Here is a 25576-nt window from a genome sequence, read left to right on the forward strand (position 1 = left end):
CTGTTTCTATTTTAGGGCTACTGCTGTTCTCTTACCTATGAAATGGGACAAACAATAGTACGTGTGTTATAAGGTGTAAAGGTGTGGTGGAAGGAGTGTAGAATATGTACAACAGTAACATAGAGACCATTTTAGCAGATTTTCCATTCAATTAGAAATAGTCAATGTTTATTTCATTTTGACATAATATAGTGTAGGTTACTTCCATTAGCCACTTATATGATCACATGAGGCTGTGTATGCAAGTGGTAATCAACCATTAGAACTACGTTCTAAGTAGATTATTATCAAGTTTCTTTTTGACTGAAATTTATGTAAATCTGCCCATTTTCCTTGCATCTGTGTGTAGAAACAGCTCTGTCTACACTCAACATGCTAACAGAGCAGCTGCTTCCTCCTGTGTCTGATTGAAGAGGTTTGGAAGAATGATACTCTTACAGGTTTTCTCACCCTACCCTGTCCAGCCTCCTATTTGTGTACCAGATTTCTGGTATTATGATTTCTCAGTAGATTTTGAGAGAAAAAGAGAGAGCGACGGAGGGAAGGAAGGAGGGAGGGCGGGAAGGAGGGAGAGAGGGGAGGAAGGGAGGGAGGGAGGGAAGGAGGGAGAGAGGGAGGGAGGGAGGGAGGGACGGAGGGAGGAAGGAAGGAAGGAAGGAAGGAAGGGAGGAAGGAAGGAAGGAAGGAAGGAAGGAAATGTGCTATGTAGGCTCAGGACTTGCAAACCTTTGTGGGAATCTGTGTGCCAGATAAATGGGCCAGTCCACTAGCTATCTGTCAGTAATCCATTGAAAGTGGTTCCAGAAGAGTCCTCTGGCAGTCATAAATGACCTGTAGGGAGTTGAACCCCTGAGGAAAGGGTGGATAGAAGTACTGCAGACTAAATCTGATATATTTCACACTTTTGTTGAAGATCTTCTTGATTACATAAGTATATATGCTACTCTAAATTCTCTGTCTATAGATTGTTTGACTGAATAATATAACGGTGCTTGTAGAAAAACTACGTCTAACCAGGTTGACATTCTCTATTTCTTTTTTCAATCCAGGGATTACTGGAAGCATTTCAAAATACTAACTTCTGATTTAATTTATTAATAGGTGAAAAATTCCAGTTACAGTTTTTTTAACTTTGTCTTCCTAGTTAGTGAAAATACCTGCTTATCTTTTTCTGAAATAGCAAAATGTATAAAAGTTAGTTTCCATTCAATAATTAACTTTCAAATCATAGGCAAGATAAGAAGATTGAATTGAGAGGAAGAGAAAAATGTAAAGTCAATTTACATACCAAAAGTGTGGGCATGAATAAATACGTGGCAGCAAGAACTGTCAGACAAAAACAAGGGAAATATTAGCATCTGATAAAAAAGAAAGAGTAATTCCACATTACATTAATGTCTTTAAACCCTACTGATTTGTTGGAATTGTATTTTAACTTCACTATACTACATGTGGTTTAGAATTTAAATGTCAGAAAAGCTATGTATGTTTTAGGATTGTTAGGGAGAAAAAAAATGCAACCCAATGGAAATATGTCCACAAATTAAAGAGTGAATACTAGGAATGAGAGACAGCATAACTGTATACTCTTTATATCTGTAAGTTTGATTACCAAGCATCTGATTGGACTAACACTCTGGAATAAGTAGGAAATACAATAGTCCTGCCTTATCCCAGGTGTAGGTGTTCCCAGACCTGAGTGGATGCCTGAAATGGTGGAGAGTAACAACCCCTATCCTGAAATGGTGGATAGTAACTATCTACTGTGGTAGATAGTATAAACAATGTTTTAATCTATACACACATACCTATGATAAAGTTTAATTAATAAATTGGGCACAGTAAGAGGTTAACAACTAGTGATATATGTTATATATAGTGTATAAATAATAAATAAATATAACAGATTATATTGTAATTAAATTTATATGAATGTTGTCTCTCAAATATCTTGTTGTGCTGTACTCATCCTTCTTCTTCTGATGATTTCAGATGATTCAAAACTTACATAATGAGATGAGGTGAGGTGAATGACACAGGTATTGCCATATAGCATTAGATGTTTACCATAAGGGTTACTTGGACACAAGCATTGCAATACTGTGGCAGTCAATTTGATACTGAGGTGGCTACTAAGTTACTAAGGAGCAGGTAGTGTATACAGCATTGATGTGCTGGACAGAAGGATCATTCACATCCCAGGAAGGGTAGAACAGGATAGTACAAGACTTTATTATGCTGCTCAGGCTGGTGTGCAATTTAAAACATTATTTTTTTCCTGTAATTTTCCATTTAATTACTGGACTATGGTTGACTGCGGATAACTGAAACCAGAAGAGGTGAAGCTGCAGATAAGGAGGAGCAACCACTGCATTGTCTTAAAATATGGTCATGATGTTAACAGAGTTTGGAATTATATCTCAAACTGGTATTTTGCATATGTGCTTTGTTATCTTGAAACCATCACCATCAGAATCCCTGGTACTGGTTTTCAAAATATGGGTTTGTAAGCCCTGGCTGGGTTGTTCATTGGTTAGAGCATTATCCCAATATACCAAAGTGGCAGGATCGATCCCTGGTCAGGGCACATACAAGATACAACCAATGAATGCACAAGTGAGCAGAACATTGACTCTCTCTGTCTCTCTCTGTCTCTCTCTGTCTCTTTCTCTCTGTTCCCCCCCCGCCTCTCTCTCTCTCATATCCATCAAAAAAACATATGGATTTGGGTACCTTACCCCATACTAGTGAACAAGATACTCAAGTGTCCACACTAACTTTTGGGAAACGTAACTGAAACCTTCTTATACTCTGCAGGCCACACCAAGTCTTTTAAGTGCTCAGACACCTTGACCAGTTTCACAATATGTCTGCAGAGTGAACTCCAGCCTGTGTAGGAGACTTTCAGAACACTTTGTAAGCTCACACTGCAGCTGCTATTTCCATTCAAACTGCATAAGGGATCCTGAACTATTCACTAGGTCTCCGAAGAGTTGTGCTCATCCATGCCTCTGTGCCCTTGCTTAGGTTAATCATCCAGTCTGGAACTCCCCTTCCCTCCCCTTCGACTGGACAAACTAGACATGCAAGCCCAATTGAAATACCCAGCCCTCTGCAGAGCCTTTTTTGAATCCTTGCTCTCCATTTTATGCATAACTATATTTATCAAATATTAGGGTTATCATAATTATTTGATATTTTTCTGCCTATTTCCTGCAACTTAAAAGCTCCCAGAGGACAAGAAACTTACTTAATCATCTTTTTATCTTCTGGCCCAGATAGAGACTGGTTTAGTGTAGGCTTTCAGCAAACGCTCTATGTCCTTCTTTTAAATTATACGGTCATAAAAAGAGATATTATTCTCTTACTCATTCCCCAGTAAAAGTAGTTTTAAGAGGTCAGGACTGCCATAGTTTAAAAGGACTGAAAGGAGAACCCAGAGACATAATGGAACTGTCTTTAGCTAGAGGCAGTTGGAGGATATAATCTTTTATGGTCAGCGGTGACTTCATATTTTGTGACTCTTCAACTGTCCTGGCATATTGCTTGCAGAAAGCAGTCCGGGGGTACAATTAAATCCCATCCCTGCTGTCAGTTCCACAAACAAGCAAAACTTCCAGCATGGATTTGTGACTCTTATAAATATCAAAGTGGCTCAGGGACTCTAGTTCCTAAAAAAGGAATGCAAAGCTACATTTTTAGTAACATCTGCTAGACGAGCACGAAAGATGAACTTAGTCATATTTGCTAACTTCTACAATAAATAATGCATTGTCAAAGCAGAGGTGATTGCCTGTGAATTAAAATAACGCTGATGTGCAAACACATCAACGCTGATTTTAAAAGATTTAAATGGCTGCAGAAGTTACAGAAATATTTGTTTACAATTTTTATTTTCTATTTTTACCCCTTTGATTGAGTCAGAATGACAGCAGGAGGAGATATTAATTTAAATAATTTTGCCATCACTGTGCTGGGTTGGACAAGCAGATTCTTATTGTAAAGTGACATTTCTCACATAGTTTTATTTTTATTTTGAATTGTTTTGTCTTAAAAAATTTATTTATTTATTTTTAGAGGGAAGGGAAGGGAGGGAGAAAGAGAGGGAGAGAAACATTGGATGTGAGATAGAAACAATGATCAGGTGCCCCTTGTACACGCCCTGACAACCGAACCTGCAACCTAGGCATATGCTGTGACTGGGAATCGAACAGATGACCTTTCACTGTGCCAGTCAACACCCAAACAACTGAGCCACACTGGGTAAGGGTTCTCACATAGTTTTAAAAGAATTGTTATAACAAACAATAGAAAATATCACACTTAGACATGGAAATAGGCAGATTTGGATAGCCCTGGCAATTCTAGTGCCCTAAAACATTTCTCCCAATTACAGAGGCCAGCATTTGACTAATCCCTCTTTCTGCTGTCCTCGTTTTAAAATTTTACTGCTAGAGAAGGAGTTTTCAAGAAGACCAAGTCACACTAAAATATTAGTGACCTGTATGATCTCTTTCCTCATGAAATCAGGCCTAAGTATTGCGTATCTGAGACTGGAGGATAGAAAGGGAGCTCTCAATAAGATATTGAGCCTCAGTTAAGGTATTTTTCTGTTGGGAGACCACCAAGGGACCCTCCAGAGATCATACGTATCCTCTCCGGCTGATTTCCTTGTAGATGCCTGACACATAAATCACTGTATGAGGGATGTAGGGGACTTGCAGCCTCCAGGTCTTACACTGGAAATGTTCCAGTTCAGGCTTAACCTGTCCCTTCTTTCCTGATCTAGGATCGCTACCATTCAGATTCATTGGTTTCTTTCCTTAAACCGATAGAGAATGAATATTAGATACAGAGGAGTCAAAACCTTTTTCCTTCAAAATAATGCTGAATCAATTCTAAACACTATTAGAGTAGTCACGATGTCTGTTTCAGCCTGACTCCAATACTGAACATCGTTCTTCATATACAGCCATGGGAGGTATGCAAGAAATACTTATGGATAGATAGATGGAAGGAAAGCGAGAAAAAAAAAGAAGTTCTGTTTTGTTTTATAATTTTAGTTACGTAATTAGTAAGGAAACCTTTCATCTACCTTCTCATCTTTTAACACTTTTGTGCACCAGCAATGCTGGAAACCAAAAGTTAGAAACAGAATTTAAAAACATAGTAAACATAATAATCCATAAAACTGTACCGCCCAATTGTACACAAGCATCAGACCAAGGTTGCAGGCATGCAAGTGTGGCAACTGCATCAGTTCAAAAATATCTCCAGTTGAGTATTTTTGGTCAAATATTTTGACATTTACTTAACTTCAAAAACTCAGTGAAAATAATGTTAACACAAGTGCCATAGTCCACAGAGTTTGGAAGACGAATGCCGAACTGACTGCCTGGGCAGATTCTGAAAAGGTCAAATCTCTAGGGGTAATGAGATGAGGGACAGGGCGGAAGGAGTCACCGTTTACGGAAGCGCATTCAGTTCATAGTCCTGCAGCACATGTAGGGACGCAGAATTCTGAGATGTGATCAACTCCTTCGGGTTTCCAAAAAGGGGCAGAGGGAGTATAAATAAAATTGAGTGAAATCACAGAAGAGAAGCAATTGCTGGCATCCTTTTAGAGCAATAATAGGTATTTCTGCCTAAATAAGAATGAAAACTACCAAAAAATCACATAATGACATGTAAACAGTCACGGTTAAATTATTTAAACTTTCTATGTGATGGGGGTGGGCACTATATCACTTTTTCCCTAGTAGTTGGGCCTTGCCATGATTCGGTCAAGAACCATAAACAAAATTCAAATTTTATAGTCATAATCTTTTTCTTTTTGGATCTGGAAGTAGGTCTTGGGGTAGTAAATTGATGCTACAAATATAAAATATAAACAATACACAATTCAATGAAAGAGGAACACTGAAAATATTAAAATGTCATTTGTAAGGTTTTTTTTTTTTTTTCCCAGCTAAAGATAGTATTCTGGACACAGTGAGTAAAGCTGTATATTTTATTTAGTTGTATATTTTAGTTGTGTTTAGCCCCAAACACAACTAGTCAAGTTATAGATTAAACAGGGGATCATCCTCTGCTTCAGATAGTTTCAGTTAATGGACCACTTTGTGGACGATTTAAAGGATTGTAACACATCTAAAGGAAAGCATTGCCATTCGCTGCTTTCTCATAAAAAAAGTTTTGACTCAGAAAAAGTTTTCACTGTGTCCCATTTTATTTCACCGTCCTTTCTAATTTCCGCTAGTATAAATCAATTTAGATTTATTAGCTTTGTTCAAAAGAACTCCAGTAGGTTTTTAATAATAATTATCATTATCACTGATTAAAGTTATATTGTTCAGGCCAGATGGAGTCCTTTTCCTGTCAGCTAGAATGAGCTTGCATTATGCAGTATAATGCATTCAAATCTAAATAAACAGATGGCAGGCAGAGTGACAGGATATTATATGCTGGTGATGTCAGCAGCAGTGCTTCGCAAACACAACTGCTTTAAATAAACTCTGTTGTGGCATGGGCCCTGATGCTTTTTAAGAAGGTGACTGGAATTGAGAGTAAGTGTTGTGTTAATTTGGAAATCTTACTGTCACTTGCAGAGGGTGGACCATTAGGAGTGTCTGAGGTTCAGCCTGAGAGAGTGTGTCTGCTGATCCTGTTCCTTAACTGAGAAAGCATTTAACTTGATATATTTACTAAGTCAGTTTCATAAGGAAAGAGAGAGAGAGAGAGAGAGAGAGAGAGAGAGAGAGAGAGAGCGCGCTACCCAGGTGTAAGAACTTCCAACTTGAAGTTAAAAACCACCGGTCAAGAAAAGAAGGAAACATTTGATAAAACTCTATTCCATGATTTTTGCAACATGTTGAAATAAATGTCTTGAATAGGCATGTAAGCATTTGAATTAATATTAGAAAATTAACAGAGAAGGATTAACGAGTATGCTATAACAAAGCTTTCAGCTTTAATAGATTTTATGTCTACTTTACATTCTAAAAGTAAGCCCATTCCATACCCTTGTACCCACAAAAATGTAGAGTGAACCTGTGGAATTCAGAGACAAACTTCAAAGGAAGTCATTATGCACAATCTCTTTAGGTAATTTTCTTTTCTTGAGTCCTTATGGGAATTTCTCTCTGGGGTACTGTATTTGCTGAGGCACACCACATTTTTCAAACTATAAGACACACTTTTCCCCGCCCCCCCCGGCTCCAACTCCCACATTTGGGAGGAATAATGGTAGTTAATGCCGCCGTTGAGTTCTGTTTACACTTACATTAGTGAAATATTATGTTATTAAATATTTTACCACATTTTTTGCTTCAAAATTTTTTTCCCCTATTTTCCTCTTCTAAAACCTAGGTGCATCTTATGGTTTGAAAAATACAGTATATCCATGGTGGCAGTCTTTAAGAGGAAGACACAGCTGCCGGAGCTTAAGGCTAATATTTGAAACTAAAGGTAGTAACAATAGTAATTTTAGATGAGGTTATTAAATAATAGAAATCTGGCAAATTTAGCTGTTTAAATGCTTGAAATTTTCACATAAAGCTGTCAGTTACCACATTGGCCCTGTAGCCTGAGGGCAAGGAGAGACCAGAGAGGCAGGCAACTCCAGATTGGTAGGGGGAGGGTTTTAATGAGAAAGGGAATTCACATGTATGTACGAAGCTTGTCTTCAGCGGCCACAACACGAGTAGACTTCCACACACCACCACAGAATCTTAAAAGTTTATACAGAGACTTTAACTCGGTTCAGTCATGTATGCAGTCCAGTTGGTTTCAACAACAGCTTCTTCTCTGGAGGTTATACCCTGGAAAGGGCGGCTAGTTTGAGAATATTAGGTGCGTTCCGAGGGCGGGCGGGGGCGGGGGAAGGGAACCATCCTCCGATTGCCCAGGTTGAGCTCAAGGTTCAGCTGATGGTCACATCCTCTTCATGACTTCCTACAATTAAATGTAATCTAAATTAAGTATGCAACCTTTTATTCTGATGGTTTGCAATGCATTTATGAGAACACATTCTTGTTTTCATATACTTCCACTTAACTATTGATTTAATCCTTAATAACTCTTGGTAACTGTAAGCCATGAACTTTAGAAATAATAGCAAGTAGAGTTGGTCATAAGTTTAAAACTGCTTGGTAATCAAAGCAAAACTTATTCAATGGAAATATTTACTTTTTACCAGATGGTAAAATTCACAAATTCATTGATTTCCTTTTTATTTTATAGAAAATGATGAGAGGATTTTGAATATGAAAAGATTGTATTTCAGCTTCACATGTATTTGACATTCAGGTGTTTTATTTTTGAAAAAAAAGATTTTATTTATTTATTTTTAGAGAGAGGGGAAGGGAGGAAGAGAGGGAAACATAAATGTGTGGTTGCCTCTCATTTGCCCCCCACTGGGGACCTGGCCCGTGATCTAGGCATGTGCCCTGACTGGGAATCAAACTGGCCACGCTTTGGTTTGCAGGCTTGTGTTCAGTCCACTGAGTGACACCAATCAGAGCTGACATTCGGGTTTTGTTACTTAAGCAGGTGCATGAGTTTATTTTATGAGCCATATTTCAACTGTACTATGACATAAAAATCCTCTTAAAGAAGCAGGAATGTTTCCTTTGAGGAGATGCAGTCCAAGAGTGAAAGTGTGCCTATGTTGTTTCCTCTCCTGCAGGTGGACGTTGCCATAAGTCCTGCACCGGCCGATGCTGGGGCCCCACAGAAAACCATTGCCAGACTTGTGAGTATTCAACTGACAGAAAACATAAGCTTGAAATGGTTGTCATTTTAATAATTGATGATTTTCAGACGTCTGGTGATCATAAACATGAACATGAGTGTTTGCTTCCTTATGGTAAATTTGCTTATATCTAAGTAAGCTGCCTAATTTTGTTTCTTTCAAATAAAACATATATAATTCTTCCTTATATTTCTTTGTCATTTCTAGGTTAATGATCTCAACAGCAAAGATAATAACTCTGATTTCAGAGACTATGCATCAGAGGAAGTGGGGAATTTGAATGTCCACAAAGTAATAATAATAACTTAATTTCAGGTTAATTGAATATCTCAGGGCTTTTCCAAATAGTTACATCACCATTCATTCATGAGAAAAATAAATACAAGGAAATGGCACTGTGTATTTATTTTATTCACTGTAGGCACAGTGCTACAACCTATGTGAATTGTGGGTATAGATTCACTATAAAATAACAATGTGTCTTGCCCTTTGTATATATTGTCTCTTGTATTAATCATTAGTTCAAGTATGTGTGAGCTATTTATCATTGCTAAGACATTAAAAACCAAATGTACCTGATAAAATACAGATTTCTATTTTTTCAGCATTCTTAAAGTTATAAGGTACTCAGATCAGCACTGAACATTCAGTAATCTTAAGGCTAAATGGTTTATTTAAAAAAGAAAAACCAAAATGTTCTACATAAATGATAAAATTTTTCTTCCTGCAAAGGCTGAAATTATATATAGAAAACAATGCAGACACTATTTGAAATGTACAGAAAACATATAGAAAATATTATTAAAAATTGAACATACAAACGTTAGCTATTATGGAAATTTGCAATAGTGTTAGATAAAAAGTTAGATGTCTAATTTGTCTCAGTGTAAAATGTTTGGTAAATTATCTCAATACAAAATGCAAAACTAATCACCTTGTTGTGAGCCACCAATGGCAAATGGGTATAAGAAAATATATCACTTCAAAGGTAAATAATTTCCTAAATTTGGTTTTGAATTCATAGGCATTCTCATGTTTAATATTCATAAATACGAAAGAGTATAAAGTAAACGGTTTCTTCCTACTCGTGTCCCACCCCTGTCCCTCAGCCCCCCATAGAAAACAACCGGTATGGCTACTTTTGGGTGCTCTTCCAGAGACAGTTTGTGCCTGTGGTAGGAAGCATGTGTTTCCCCTGCCCATTTTCACTCAAATGTTAGCCTACTTTTCATGCTGTCATGCACATGTGCATGCATTTATTTGTGGTATTAATTCCTAGAAGCTGCAACCACAGGGTCAAGGACATGCATAAGAAATTTGACACAGCTCAAGACATGGAGCCCTTGTTCTCTATAAAGTTTGCAGTAATTTCCTCCACCAGGAGCAGTGTGGGGGTGCTTGCTTCCCTGTTCCCTGGGCAGAGCAGTGAATAATATTATCAAACTCTGGGTTTTGACAAAAGGTTAGAAGAAATATAGTATCTCAGTGTAGACTTAAATTAATTTATTTCATGGAAACACTGTTTTAGGGCAGCAGGGTTTTGACAAGAATTTTAAGCAGGATTCTCAAGTAAGATTAGATTCCTGTTTGAAATACATATACTCACTGTCACAGTTGTAGACAATGTGTTAATAGCATCCCACCAACGCACAGCAGAGCGTCACTGCACCCTCGCAGAACAAAGAATAATGATTCAAACAAAATGCTGATGGTACTAAAGGTTAAGGAATCCTCTAATAAGAGTAGATGATGACCCGGGCTAGGCCAATCAGATTCTCTTCCCAGAGAATTGGAACTTGGGATCCTTAGATGCTGGTAATACTACCTGAGAAACTTGAACTTGAAGAGACAGTAAACATAGTAGAGGTTTCCATTTTGAACCATTGTGTTAATGAGAAGCAGGATTGGTCAGTCCTCAGTAATTTAGAAGAATAAATCATCCACACAGAGGCTAATGGGACACAGAGAGAGAGACAGACAGACAGACAGAGAAAGAGTTTTTGACAGTTTTTACATCTAGTTCTCTGGCCTTTGTGAGGTCCAGCTGCACTCTATCCTTGATGCCTTAAGAAGCAGAGCATTTGTCCAGCACATTAAAATGAGTTTTGTTACTTACCATGAAGTGGGTATGAGAGGGAGTCTTGACTAAGAAGATCATCACACTATAGCTTATGTATCAGATCATCAGCCAAGAAGTCACTTAATTCACCTAATTTTCATCATAAAAATTAAGGTTATTATACTAATGTAAAATTGGATTAATGGTCACTGTGTTGACTCCACAGAATCTATCAAATTTAAATTCTATAAACATTTACATGCATTTGATATGTGCATGTCCAAATTTTAGAATAGTATTCATTCACATAGATCTGTATAGTTTGAGAAACATTTTCATTTTAAAATTTATTTTCATATTATTCTTGTGAGTTAAAAAAGGCAATTATCATTAACCTCTTTTTTTACAACTAGGGAGATATGAGCTGAAGAAATGACTCAGGAAGTTGTTAAATTTACACAGCTAATGCCTGAGACTTCAACCCAACCGTTCTAAATCTAAAGATGATACTCTCTCCTGTATACCATATGGTATAAGAGAATTGAGTGGGTGAGGACATTGGATTTGAAGTCAGCTGGATAAAACAAATCCTAGTTGTTTCTACTTCCTGGCATCAGAAAGTGACAATCTTTTAAAATTCTGGTTACCATGTATATAAAATAGAAATAATTATACTTACCTCAGATACTTGCTGTATTGAAGGAAACAAATTCAATGCAGTAATGTAGTTGAAATGTTTAAACCTTTTTGGCATACACTATGGACCTAATAAAGAAGAGCTAATATTACAACCAAACCAAAGGAGTTGCTGTTAGAAAATATAGTCCTTCTTAAATCTGAATAAATGAGCATGGAGGCAAAACTCCTATACCCCAGTCCCACCTTGTGAAGGTTAGTGACCATAGATGGCTGGAGAAGCAAAAAGCAAAGGCCCAGGAGAAGTGGAGGCTGGTTGCCCTTGGCTTTCACTCCAGTTCTCTCCCTCCTTGTTGGAGCTACTTGAAAGGCACATCGCTTATCCATATTTAAAGAACTCAACATCCTGAGACAAAATATATTTTGCATCTACTCGAAGATTTATGTACTTATTATTATGACCTGAATTTTGGAAACATGGTCATATTTTTGTTGAGAATTAGGTCTTGTGAGAGATTCCATAGAGATATTAAACCTCCAGAGATACTATAGAGATAAGAGATCTATCTGGAAAAAGTCCAGCCACTCTCTATATAACAAGAATCATTTGAGAGACATTGATGGAACCTGATAGTCAAAGAGAGTGGAAAGGAATGTGCATGTGTGAACAATGACGACTTCACTGTACTAGTCAGTGGAGGTGGTTGAGGCCCTTGAGTGAGCATGTGTACTGTGTGGCTGCTGCATTCAAAATGACTGAGCAAATAGAGTAATGAATCTGCATCAAGTTTTGCATTAAACTTGAACATTCCTCCATGGAAACTATGCAGATAATTCAGTAGGCTTTTTGGGCAGTGCAAAAAAGAAGTGTGGCAGGAATGCTTCAAAGGTGGTCGAGAATCGGTTGAAAGTGATCCCCATTCTGGAAGGCCTGCAACAAGCAGAAACCTGAGAATGTTGAACATGTACAGGCTACAATCAATGAAGATCAGTGACTGACAGTGTGAGAGCTAGAAGCTGATCTGGGGATTCCCAAACCTACAGTGTCCGAGATTTTGACACAGGATCTTGGCATGAAACATATCATGGCAAAATGTGTTCCACAGCTTCTCCTACTAGAGTAGAAGAAACATCGTGCTACAGTTGCTGATGACCCCATTCAAATCACTACTAATGAACCAGATTTCCTCAAGAAGGTCATAATTGGAGATGAACAGTGGGTCTATGGCTGTAATTCAGAAATGAAGACCCAGTCATCCCAATGGAAGTCACCTGGTTCTTCACACCCAAAGAAGGCACAGAAAAGTCACAGCAAGATTAAGACCATACATTAGAGAAGGTGTTGCCCATACCAGTATAACTAGCCCTCCAGGCCAAACAATTAATAAGCAGTACTTATTAAGTACCTCAAATTTCCTCATCAGTAGAGAGATGCAATACAAAGAAAACAGCTAGAGCTATAGGGCAACCAGTGAATGGCAGCTTCATGTACAATGCACCAGCTCATGCATCACGTCTCATTCAGGTTTTTTTGGTGAAACATCAAATTACCCAGATGAATGAGCTCCCCCACAGCCCAGATTTGGCACCCTGCAACTTCTTGCTTTTCCCAAAACTGAAATGACCTTTAAAGAGGAAGAGATTTCAGACCAGTGATGAGATTCAGGAGAATACAACAGAGCAGCTGGTAGTGAATGGAAGAACTGTGTGAGGTCCAAAGTGCCTACTTTGAGGGAACACAACCATCACTGTCCTATGTACAATGCTCCTTATATCTTTTGTCTTTTTGAATAAATGTCTCTATTTTTCATATTACATGGCCAGATACCTTCTCGAGAGATCTCATATAACATGCATGATTAAAAAAAATTAATGTATACTTTTTCAGGCTTCTTTTAGATTTCTGATGGTCCCTGGGTTAGTTAAAATATATTACCCTCATGCCTACCTCAGGTGAACTTGTCTCTGAGTCTTGATGGAATGTTTTAAAAATTGGAAAGCATGCATTGTGCAAGTTTTTGACAATATTGTGCTCTGGCTGATTGCCCACACAAGAGTACATTTTAAGATTTTAAAAACATAGTCTTATATTGTTCACAAATGATTTCTGTCCTTATGACTGAAATGAATTCACCTTAGTGAGAGATTCTCTGGGGGTGGAGGGAATTCAGCTTTGTGATTTGCCAAGTATTTCCTTATTTTTTTATGGATAATTATTCTTTGAAACTTTCCATACATTAGGGAAGAAAGGTAAAGGTATTTTTTAAAAGCCCCACAGCTCAGCTGAGGAAACTGATGTTAAGAATAGTTTCCATTCACCACATCATATCAATGCTGACACCTGCAACAGGTGCCTCCTGCTAAAACAGCAAATATGCCAGGAGTTATCCTGAGTAACACTAAATGATGGTGACAAGTACGAGTAAAGAGAAATGATTCTCGCTCTAGCAGGACTAACCCATGATAATGACTGACTTGTAAGGGTGAAATGAAGCAAAGAGTGGAGATCAGAGGGAGACGTCTCTGAACAGAGATATGGGCGGAAAACGCTGCTAGCGATGGTAAGCTTAAAGGGAGGTCTGCAAGGGGCAGAAGTTTGCTTTTATTTTATTTTTCCATTAAAGTTCAAATTCAATATTATTTTGTATTAGTTGCAGGCGTGCAACATAGTGATTAGACAATCAAATGCCTCACAAGGTGTCCTTCCTAATATCTCAAGTGCCCACCTGGCACTAAATATAACCACTATAAAAGCCTGTATTCCCCATAACTTGCCCTACATCCCTATGATAATTTTGTGACTATGAACCTGTACTTTTTAATTCCTTCACCCTTTTCACCCATTCCCCAACACCTCTCCTCTCCAGCAACCATCAGTCTGTTTTCTGTTTCTATGAGTCTATTTTTATTTTGTTTGTTTATTTTGCTCTTTAGATTTCATATATAAGTGAAATCATGTAAGTGGACCTACAGGGTATTATGCCAAGTGAAACAGTCAGACAGAGAAAGAGGCAGAAGGTTTTAGAAGAAGAAATGAGAGTCTTATTTTTCCCCTAATAAATTTAGTGAAATTGAAGGAGACTGTAAATAAATTGACAGCTTACTATAGACAACAACGTATTCTGCATGCCTATAGAAATTTCAGTAAAATTTTGTAAAGTTTTAGTTAAATTTAGGAACGTTTTGAAACATATTTTATGTACTGGTTTGTGTGCTGCACGTAGCTTTGATTGCATGTTTAATAACTTCAGTGTGTTGTTCTCCTGTAGCTTTTAATAATGTTCAGGCTATGAACTGTGGAACCAGCATCTATTTGTAAATGTTCCCCTAAAATATTAATTATATTTCTAAATAAGTTCCTAAAGCACAAACTTTAGACAACCTAAAGAATTTTATAAATACTACAACATGTTGTGCTTCTAGAATCTCTCCAAGTGTTCCATTCTTACTGTTTTACTTCATGATTCTAATGTTCTAGTGACTTGAGTTCATTCTCCTTAAATTCCTTTTGATGTTACAGCATCATGACCCTATAAACCTTACAGGAATATTTTTCATATAGCTGCAATTGGTCAACAAAGAACTTACGATTGGATACTGAGGGCCGCATTACCTGCGGAGCAGTGATTCAAACTTGAAAGTACTTTTAAGCTCAGATAAAGAGTGGCCGTGTTGTTCCACAAGACAGCTTAACTTAAATACATTGATTCAGTAGATTAATGTAGTCACGTCAGAGGAGACAAACTTATCTGCTATGTAAAGTCTGAAGCTTATAGAATATTATTTAGCAGGCTTGCTGGTAAGAACGACAGCTCTCTCTAATCATGAGAACTGAGTCCCAAGGTCTGAGTTCCATAGGTTGAAGACACTAAGCTTTAAGAAATAAATAATAATGATTAAAAGAAGAAAGTTATCTCTGTCTCTGCAAGATATATGAAGCACCCTTATCTCACTGAAATTGGATATCGCATGTCCCTTATTATCTCTGAGCACAGTATCAGGCCAGCTCTCTCCAGTGGCCTATTAATAGGCAGGGTGGATGTTTCATTTTATACATTCGTTTTGTCCCACTAGACCTGGTATCATCTCAGACTTTTTTTTAAGGACATAACAAAATATCAGAGTTTGATCGCCCTAATCTTTGCATACATTTGCATGAAAGTAGTTACAGTTGTCTTCAACTGCTGGTTATTTAATTAACATATTCCCAACTGATTACCAATTGGTATACTCTTCAGTCTTCTAACTTGCTTTACATATCACATTTCTTGCTTAGAAACTAATTAGAAAATGTAAGTGCACTTGACAATAGCATGTTGCAATTACGGGAGTGAACAGCTGTACTCTGACCATTGAAATGTCTATGAAAGTGATTAAAGCTACTATATTCTTTTAACCAAAAGGAAACTTATGGAAGAATTCATCCCTTCCTTCTTAAGTATTATTTCTAGCAAGATTGTCTTAAAATCGTTTTTTTAATTAAAAATAGAACAGCATTAAAATTAATACAAGCGGTGTAGTTGTCCTGTTGCAGATAATTGTGAATGCAGCGTTTTACTGCAATGACAAAGTGAAAACATGTTCCAAACAGCACTTTATATTATTTATTGTTTCTACACTGCCATTATAGAACTTGCTAGGGAAATTTATAAATTATATAGCATTTTCCCCAGTATTTGTTATACTTATGCACAAATAAAATTACTTTCAGTAGTTGTAATATATTAAAACTTTTAGTTTAATAATAGGGTAAAAATAACTAACAACCAAAGCATCCTGGTGGCCTGGCTTATCAATTCTATTTACTACTAGGGCAGATTTACTCTAAAAATGTTCTGGAACTGCTTTACTTCTTTGAAGAGAATATTAAAATCTAATAAGGTAATTATATATTTTGGTTTCTCAAATTTTCAGCAAGGAAGAAAGTGTAGCAACTCAAAATGAAAATATACTATTTACCATGAAATTTCCAAAAGTTTCCTGAAGTAATAAAACCAAAATGAGAAAGTATAAGTATAATAATGAACTAACTATACTCACATACAATAATGTGCATAAAATTTGTCTGAAGTGTAAATTGCATTCACAATCTTAGTGGGACAAATATTGTTTAAAAAGAAGGTGCCAAAGTAGTAAATATCCAATCAGAGCAGAGCAAAGCCCAGCAGGAGCTAATGGGGAAATGAGAAAGAGCTGAGCCAGCAGGCCCGATCAATCAGAATAGCAGCGAGCCTTTATTAAAACCAACATCTTTAATTAAAATTCTTGTATTTTACTAATAACTTTGCATGTCCATCAGCCTTCTTATTGATTTCAGTTATTTACTGTTTTCTCTTTTTGGGTTTGTAGTTTCTGGAGATATTGTAAAATTAATGGCAACACTACAATAGACTGATTACTTGCATACATTTCTAAAATTATGCCTATCTAAAACATTTCTAAAGGAGATCCAATAATTTACTTGTGGAAAATAAGAAAAAAATCTTTTTTAATATGCTGTTGATATTGCTATGAGTTGGTACTACTTGTAATTTGATGAACTTTCTTGCAGATTTAAAGAACAGTATAGTTCTCATTTTAACTATAGCATATATAGTTATTTGAAATGCTTTATAAAATACAGTTTAATGTCATTCAAGAGATATTGCTTAATGCCATGCTGAAGGCTCAAAGGGTCTAAAGAAAATGTGTAAAGTTGTGCCTGTTCTCTGGAAATGCTAACGGTATGAGACAAGGGTGAGGAACTCTTGAAAAGGTCAAAAGAATACTGAAGTGGGGGCGTCAGGAGACTAGAGATGTAGTTCTAGCTCTAAACTCACCTAATTTCAAGGACCTCAGTTTCCTCAAGTTCGCTTTCTTTTTTATTTTCTTAAATTTAATTGTTGTTCAAGTACAATTTTCTGTCTTTTACTCCCATCCCAGCCCACCCCCAACCCAGTGCTCCCCACCTCCCTCCCATTTCCACCCCCACTAGTTTTTGTCCATGTGTCCTTTATACTTGTTCCTGCAAACCCTTTCCCTTTTCCCCTGAAATTCCCTCTTCTTTCCCCTCTGGTCACTGTCAGTCTGCCCCCTATTTCAGTGTCTTTGGTTATATTTTGCTCATTTGTTTGTTTTGTTGTTTAGGTTCCTGGAAAAGGTGAGATCATATGGTATTTGTCTTTCACTGCCTGACTTATTTCACTCAGTATAATGCTTTCCAGCTCCATCCATGCTGTTGCAAAGGGTAGGAGCTCCTTCTTTCTTTCTACTGCATAGAATTCCATTGTGTAAATGTACCATAGTTTTTTGATCCATTCATTTATTGACGGGCACCTAGGTTGCTTCTAACACTTGGCTATTGTAAATTGTGCTGCTATGAACATTGGGGTGCATAGGTTCTTTTGGATTGATGTTTCAGGGTTGTTAGGATATAATCCTAGCAGTGGAATTGCTGGGTCAAAAGGTAGATCCATTTTTAGTTTTCTGAGAAAATTCCATACTGTTTTCTGCAGTGGTTGTACTAGTCTGCTAAAGAAAACAGTATTACAATAAAGAACCAACTGTATGGGAAAACATATTTGCCAGTGATTCCTCAAGTTCTCTTACTCTCAACACAATAAAAATCTTGAGATATGTGGTATTTGTTCTTGCTTCCTTGCATGGTTAGGGTGTTTGCCTGTGCGTGAATGTAGTGATTAGCTGCAGGTAATATAGATGTAGATGTAGGCGTACATGTACACATGGACACAGTTTGGGGGACTGTTTTGTGTCCCTTTCAGCTTGTTGATAGTGACACTCTCCACTGGGAATGGCTGAGGCACCCACCTCAGCCTGCACTCCTTGTGGCCAGCCCCCACAGATATTTTCTGGACCAGAGCCAATACTGTGACTGGACTGGCCTTGAGGTTCTTGTTATGATTTCAAGACACACCTCAGCAACAACTATCAGGGAACATTGATAAAGACAAGGTTTACCACTCACAGGTCCTGGAGGGTGGAGTGCCTGGAGTTTCACAGGTTTACTCTTTATTGGTGAATTTAAAGGATAAAGGTAGACATTAATGAATGGAAATTGAAAAGTAGGGTTATTAAATGGCCAGTCACCTCAGTTACCCATGGCTTTGTAAAAAGAGAACTTTATGGATCGGGGTGGCCTGGTTTCTTACAGAGGTCTTTGAATAGAAGTGTGTTATATAGCTGACCATATGTTTATTTTGATGGATGTCTTTGAAATTAAATGGCTTTACTAGCTTTATCAAAACTTTATTATCAGCCACTTACACTACAGAAATGCAGACAGGGGTGTTTGGTTCAGAGAGAATCTTATCTAATTGGCAGGATTAGAGAGAATATAACACATTCGAGGGATTATTGAGAAGACATCTAACAGAATAGTCAGAAATATCTGGGATTGCTTTATGAGAAGAAGAGTCATATTTTTAAAAGCATTCTTATTTGCTTGAAGTGTTTGTGGTATAACTCTTTAGGTGGTCCCACCTTAAAATTCTTTATTATTACTGAGGTTGTGGCCTTGAATTTTGGCCCAGCTGAATCTCAGTGTCCTCCTCTATAGAATCAATAGGTTGGAAATTCAGTCATATATGAGCTTCTATAAAATGTTAAATATAAAATAATCTTATTTCTGATGCTTTTGCCATAAATTTGAAGTGTGTTTGAGTAATATCTTAGTGCTCATTACTCATCACTCATAATTGTGTCATGAGGTGAAAAGACTCTGGAATGAGTTTTTTTTCAAGACTGTGAAACACAGATGTGTGGATCATTTTAGTTATTCAACACTGCATTTAAACGAGCTTGTAAACTGTCTTTCTCTCACCCCCACTTCATGCGGTCTTCAAATTGAGACGCCTATTGTTCGTGACTCTTAATGTAAACATCTTAATAAAGATATATAGGAGTCTGTAAATTAATTCAAAACCATATTTATAATAATTTATGTGACCCCAGATAAACTAGTTAAATATTATTTGAAATGTTAATTTCTTCATCTGTAACACTGGAATAATTAATTTTCTCTGCCAAGTGTATAGGTTATTTCATATTGTAGATTTTTCTAATCCATATAACTCAAGTATATAGATTTAAATATAATAATGTATGCCTATCAATGAACACCCATGCCCCAACCTGCATTTTCCCCTAAAGTGATTGTTATATGGTAACAAGTTTGGTTATATGTGTGTGGTTTCAACTGTAATTCTACTTCTACCTACATATATATGTGTGTGTGTGTGTGTGTGTGTGTGTATTTTTTCTCTTATCTCTCTCTCTATATACACATATATATACACATATATACATATTATATTTCTATATTTGTATATGCATGTTGACTTATATTATTGTATTAGTAAATATTAATAATGCATATTATCTTTGAAACACTCTGATATTTCCTCCTCATAGGTCGTTGGTATGCTTGCTTATGTATGTCTGTTCTCAAAGATTTATCAGTGCTTTTAAAGTGGCAGATACTGTGCTGGAGTTTAAAGATAAAAGATGAATACAAAAGGTTTGTGACTTCAAGATTTCGTATTCATGGTATAGTCACAGAAGTACCCAATTACAACACAATGGAGCAAGTGCTGTGATAAAAGTCTGTGTGACATGAAGTGACATCACCAAAAAGGCAGTGGGAGCTAGATGCAGAGTAAGGAGTTCTTGGTAAGGGATTTGCTGAAGGGTTAGCGAAGGAAATTTTTATTGACTTGACCCTTGAAGAATATAGACATAAGATAGGCAGAGAACAAGTCCAGAGCATGCCGTATAAACAACCAGGATAAAAGGGAGGAAATTTAACAGACAGGCAATAGAATTTTCAATAAGGCTCGGTATCCAACTGTCTTGGCTATGAAGAAAAAGAAAGGAGAAATTTGGGATGAATTCCAAGGGTTAAACTGGAGCAGTTGAATTGATGATGGATATAGTCACAGGGACAAGACATACAGGGAGAGTAATGTTGTGGCTGAATTGAAGATAGAAATAGAGGAGCCTAGAATGCTCTTAATGAGTTTTAGATACCCCTCATTCATCCAGGTAGAACTGATCAATAAATATCAGTTACTAATTAGATACTAAGGTGAGAAATTTTGAGGTATCCTGAAAAAGGATTGATGATAGAACTTTGAAATATGTAAGAAAGTATGTGGTATAAATGACCCTTACAAAATGGTTTGCTTTCTAAAAGTAATGAAGAGCATAAGGAAGAGGGAGAATTATTAGTTTTTATTTTTTAAATATGAGAGTCTTGAGTATTGGCTCTAAAGTAATGTTCAGTAAAGAAAGAGGCTGGTTTACAATATTAAAAATTTGAACTTGAATGTTAGAGGCAACCTAGAGCTCAGGAAAAAGAACATTCCTTTATCTGAGGAATATTCCTTGTTTCTGAGGCAGAAACAAAGTGAATGAGTTTGGATTCTGATGAAAAAAAAAAAACATTTGATATCAGAAAGAAGCACAATAATTTAGCTGAGCATAACTAACTTTTAGCTTTCTAGTGCTAATAAATGTAGTACTTCTTGCATGTCAGCATCAAATTGTATTTTAATTCCTAAATCGATTATAACACACATGGTCTGCTGTGATATTAAGAAACTATAAATTGCTTAGAAAATTCTGAAAGTGTTATGAGATCTTTTAGGAATATATGGACATTATTTTGGATTTGTCCATAGGAAAGCCAGTGTATTTTAATTTTAGTTTCATTATCAGTAAATTCAGAAATTTAGACTAGATAGCATACATTAGTTCAACAGATATTTATTCCTTGCTTACATGATGTGAGGTTCTGTATCTTCCACATTAATATGTTGTGATTATTTCCGTCACTGAGTAAAATAGGTTCTATATTAAGTAGGATAAATTATCTTTATTCCCATTATTAATATTTTGGGTGGGGACCTAGGATAAGTGAAAGAGATAGGGTGTGTGTATGGGTATGTGTGTGTGTTTCCATCAAGGCTGGATATAGAGATGTGTGGTCTACTATAATGTGAGGTGATTTTGAAAAGCTGAATGCAATATTTCCTCATTTCTTGGTTTGTGACAGGTCCATGATACGATGATTCCATTTTTTGTAACACTTTATCTCTAGCATATCACTTATTTGTGTAATGTAAGAAAATATTTCATGAAATGCTCTTTATTATTTCCTGATTCATATTCATGTTTCTTTTATTATCTTCAATCTTATATATATATATATATATATATATATATATATATATACCCTATGAGGTATATATAAAAAATTATACTCACTTTCAGGGATATTTTATACTTAATATAAGAGGGCAATTTTGTTTTGAATCTTGACTCACAAATGTTGATGATGTTAATAGCTAATTTATAAGGGACAGTTTCCCTGGTGACCAAGAGTGCAGTTTAAAATCTGCTTTATGATCGCTCAATCAGTGACACATCTTTAAATATAGATTAAACAAGACTTCATTAAATAAATGAATAAAGTAGCTGATGATGAAGAATAGATTAGACAACAGTCCTTTTCTACTTGATGCAGCTAACCATATTATCATGTCATAGCCCATAGGTCATCAGGGATTTGTCTGAGACAAGGGTCCACTGTCATTAGTAGCTGCCAAATTTTGGCCATACTTTTATTAACTTACTTTGAATGTCAATTTCAATAGTGGCTTTGCAGGTGTTTGCCACATTTTTTCAGTTGTATATAGCAGTTATTGCTTTAGAGATCATACCATTGTTACCTGTGGACATGTATACCTCATGGTACGTCCTAGCCAGTCTCTTTGGAGTAGCTTTCATTGCACTAATTAGGAATTAGGAATAGTAGATAATCAGTTACACTTTCACTGATGATGTGAAAATTACTATGACTGTACTACTTTGGAAGGCTCAAGTACTTTTTTATAATTCTTCTTTCCTAAGTTAAATTATTAAAAAATAAGTATCTTTTTTGAGAGCTTATTTTCATTGTGTTAGATCTTATGTTGCTGGTTAAAATGATTAATCAATCTTTAGATTAAAAAATTCCTTTGTTATCCAAATCAGGATAGAACCTTATCCATCCTTAAATCTCATTCTGTCTGGTGACAGTTACTGGTTTAATATGTCTGTGATCTAGTGTAAGAGAAGAATCAGCCATGCAGATTAAGACCTGTTGCCATCCCTGCTTTCCCGTCTAAACAAGTGCTTGACTCTTCATGGGCTGTCTTCTCATAAATAAGAAAGAGTCTTAGAACAAAGGTTTTGAAGTGTTGGTTTATAAAGGCTACTCCTGAAAATCTTGGGCTCCCCAAAATGAATTTTCTGAGCCCTTCCCCAGACTTACTGAGTCAGAATGCAAGAGGAAGGTCACACCTCTTTACTTTAAATCTTCCTAGGTGACGCCTAGAGTCTGCCTGGCACTGAACACACACGTTTTTGAATATTCTCCTTTGGAAGAATTAAGTAGCGGTGAACAGTTTGGCATCAGTTTCACTGAACCTGATTTTCTATACATTTCAGTATGTTTTAAAACTAATGTATAGAAGTAATGAGTATACTTGGATGGACTATGAACTTTATTTGTTTCATTTGAATATATTCTCAGGGTAGTAGCTTTCTAAAAGCCTTTCACACAACCCAAAATGTTTATTATTTTAGCCAAATTCCACCATTTATAAAAAATATATTAAGCCATGGAACCAGGGGGTACTTCTTTAGTACATGTCATCAAGACCCCGTCTATAATTAAATGGATTTCTAAAGCATAAGGAAGAGAGATCCCTCAACACTGACAAAGAATCAAGAAGCCCATTCAGTAGTTCATTACAGTGCAGAAGCCTTTATAAACCAAAATTCTTCTTCACATCTAACCCAAATCACCTCTACTTTACCCCAAGCATTTTTCTTCTTGTATAATCCTTCAAGTGTGTAATAACATTAAAACTATACTCATTGAGGTCTGAGCTACCAAATGCACATGATGTGTTTCAAAGAATACAGTTTGTGGAAATTTAGTCACTAAACAGTAATAATATAGGCAGCCTACAGGTGTGAGCCACTGAATACTAATTGAAATAGAATGAAATCAAACTAAAATATATTTGCTTTAAAATGTGCTTATCATTGAATTGGGGTCTTCCCAGGATTCCTTGCATGTAGATGGCTGCTGGGTGAGAGAAGGGAGCAGTTTTCTGATGGCCTGGTGCTTACCTGAAATGTTTGCCTTCTGAATCAGCCAAGTGATATTTCTGTTCCCACTCCCAGTTTTTCTCCTCCCAAATCTTCTCACCTGCTTGCACATTAATTTTGTTTGATCTCCCAATTTGTGACAGAGGACTTAGCAACACAAACAGGAAATTAAAACAAAAGGTCAGTTGATGTGATTAAATTTCAGAGGAGGCATACTCAGTCAATCAATCAAAGGGTGTAAATAAACTAGAATTTTTCCCATTTTTACTGAATAGAATAACAACCCTCAACTCTAACTGCATATTGGGATCACTTGGAGAGTTTATTAAAACTAGTAAATCCTAGAACCATCGCAGGTAACTTCCATTTAATAGGAAGTAGGTCATTCCCAGGCATTTTTTAAAGTACTCTATAGTCTGTTCCTCAAAATGAGGTCTGTGGGCCAGAAGGCAGAGATGTGAACTGGGAGCTTATTAAAACAGATAAAATCAAAATCTTCATCATCACAAAATTTCTCATGATAAAGTTTGAAATCCCCCCTGTTAGATAATCTGGCGCATAGCCTGTTTCAGGACCCATGGGTGGAGGAAGTGAAGAGAACCAGAAGGCGCAGTGCTGTGAGGATGCGGGAGGCAAAGGGAGAGGAGGGAGGTAGGAGAGAAGAAACAAGGCAAAGCCTAAAACGTGGGAGGAACACACTTACAAAGATGGCCTACATTTGCCTTACTTATTTTTTACTGGGCAGAGATCTTTTTGTTTTGTCCCTGTAATGTTTTGCCTCATTTGTGAACGTTCTGTATCCCCTTAGTGACTCACAGAAAGCACCGAAACATATTTGATTAGTAAATAGCCAATGTTCTTTAAGTAAAATAAATTTGTTCTAGGGTAGTAACTTTAAGTGTGGTTATTGTTATATTTACAGAAGTAATTAAGCCATTGTTTTTATTAGTGAGATACTGATATAATAAAGCTAGTTACACATACTTTATTTTTTTGAGATAATAGATATTCTCTCAGCAGTATCCCCTTAATATGGAATATTTTGTTCTTAAACTTTACACATTGATTCTCATGGATATTTTGAATGAATCCCCTTCCCAATTTCAAGTTTACTCACCCTAATAAAATAAACATTTAACTTCCCAGGTTTTACTTTTTGTATTAAACAATCACAGTTAGTGATGGAACACCAATGAACAAGCTAGTTAATATTTGACCCAAATATTTTAATGCACCCAATGAAGCAATTTAGTAAGGGTACTAAATACAGGGGAAATGCTAATGAAATAATATTCAAGCCAGGGTGGAAATTAATATAACCAAAGCAATTATAAGTTAATGTTCCCATGGAGGGTGAATTATCTCGTTGATTTCAGTTACTGTTTTGTGTGTGTGTCTCCATCATAATAAAATATGAGTATAGTCTGATGTGTTAACTCATAGAAAGTAATGTTTATTAATCAACAAATGGTATTAAATAGATTGTACAGAGGGAACTTTTTCTTTCTAAAAACAAATCTTACCTAACAATGTGAAGAAATGTTTCTTAATTCACTTCACTGGTTAGAGATTAAGCATATTTTTTTTTCCTTTTTGTTCACTTACATTATTATCTATCAAGCAAACACTTATGTTTCATGCTTACTGAACTTTCAATTACAATTAAGGTATGTGAAAACCATGCTGATAAAATGTGCTATTTTTACTGTTGAACGTATCTTACTTTTTTGCTTTTAAAATCAGTTACAGACTGTTTTTGAAGCAAATCCTGTAATTGTCTTTTAATAGCTTAAATAAAAAATAATTTAAACTAATGACTTAGAGGGATATTTATTTGCATGTTCTTCAAATGGAATGGTATATTTAAGATCCAAGTGTCCTGGAAAATATGAGATACATGGCCACTGTATAAAAGAAGTAGCTTTCTGAAAAATTTAAAGTCAACTCAACATGTATGATTGCACTATTTGAAA

The 25576-nt window shown here is 36.2% G+C and overlaps 1 protein-coding gene across 7 annotated transcripts in view; it reads left to right on the top strand.

Moving 5' to 3' along the window:
• ERBB4 (erb-b2 receptor tyrosine kinase 4) overlaps positions 1-25576 on the top strand; it is a 970339-nt gene that overhangs the window by 658467 nt on the left and 286296 nt on the right. For all 7 annotated transcript variants that reach the window (XM_036022897.1, XM_028510101.2, XM_036022900.1 and 4 more), the window contains exon 5: positions 8687-8752. In XM_036022897.1, coding sequence (XP_035878790.1) covers positions 8687-8752 — 66 coding nt within the window. The remainder of the gene's footprint in view (positions 1-8686; positions 8753-25576) is intronic.

Source organism: Phyllostomus discolor, chromosome 4 (genome assembly GCF_004126475.2).
Source record: "Phyllostomus discolor isolate MPI-MPIP mPhyDis1 chromosome 4, mPhyDis1.pri.v3, whole genome shotgun sequence".
NCBI lineage: Eukaryota > Metazoa > Chordata > Mammalia > Chiroptera > Phyllostomidae > Phyllostomus > Phyllostomus discolor.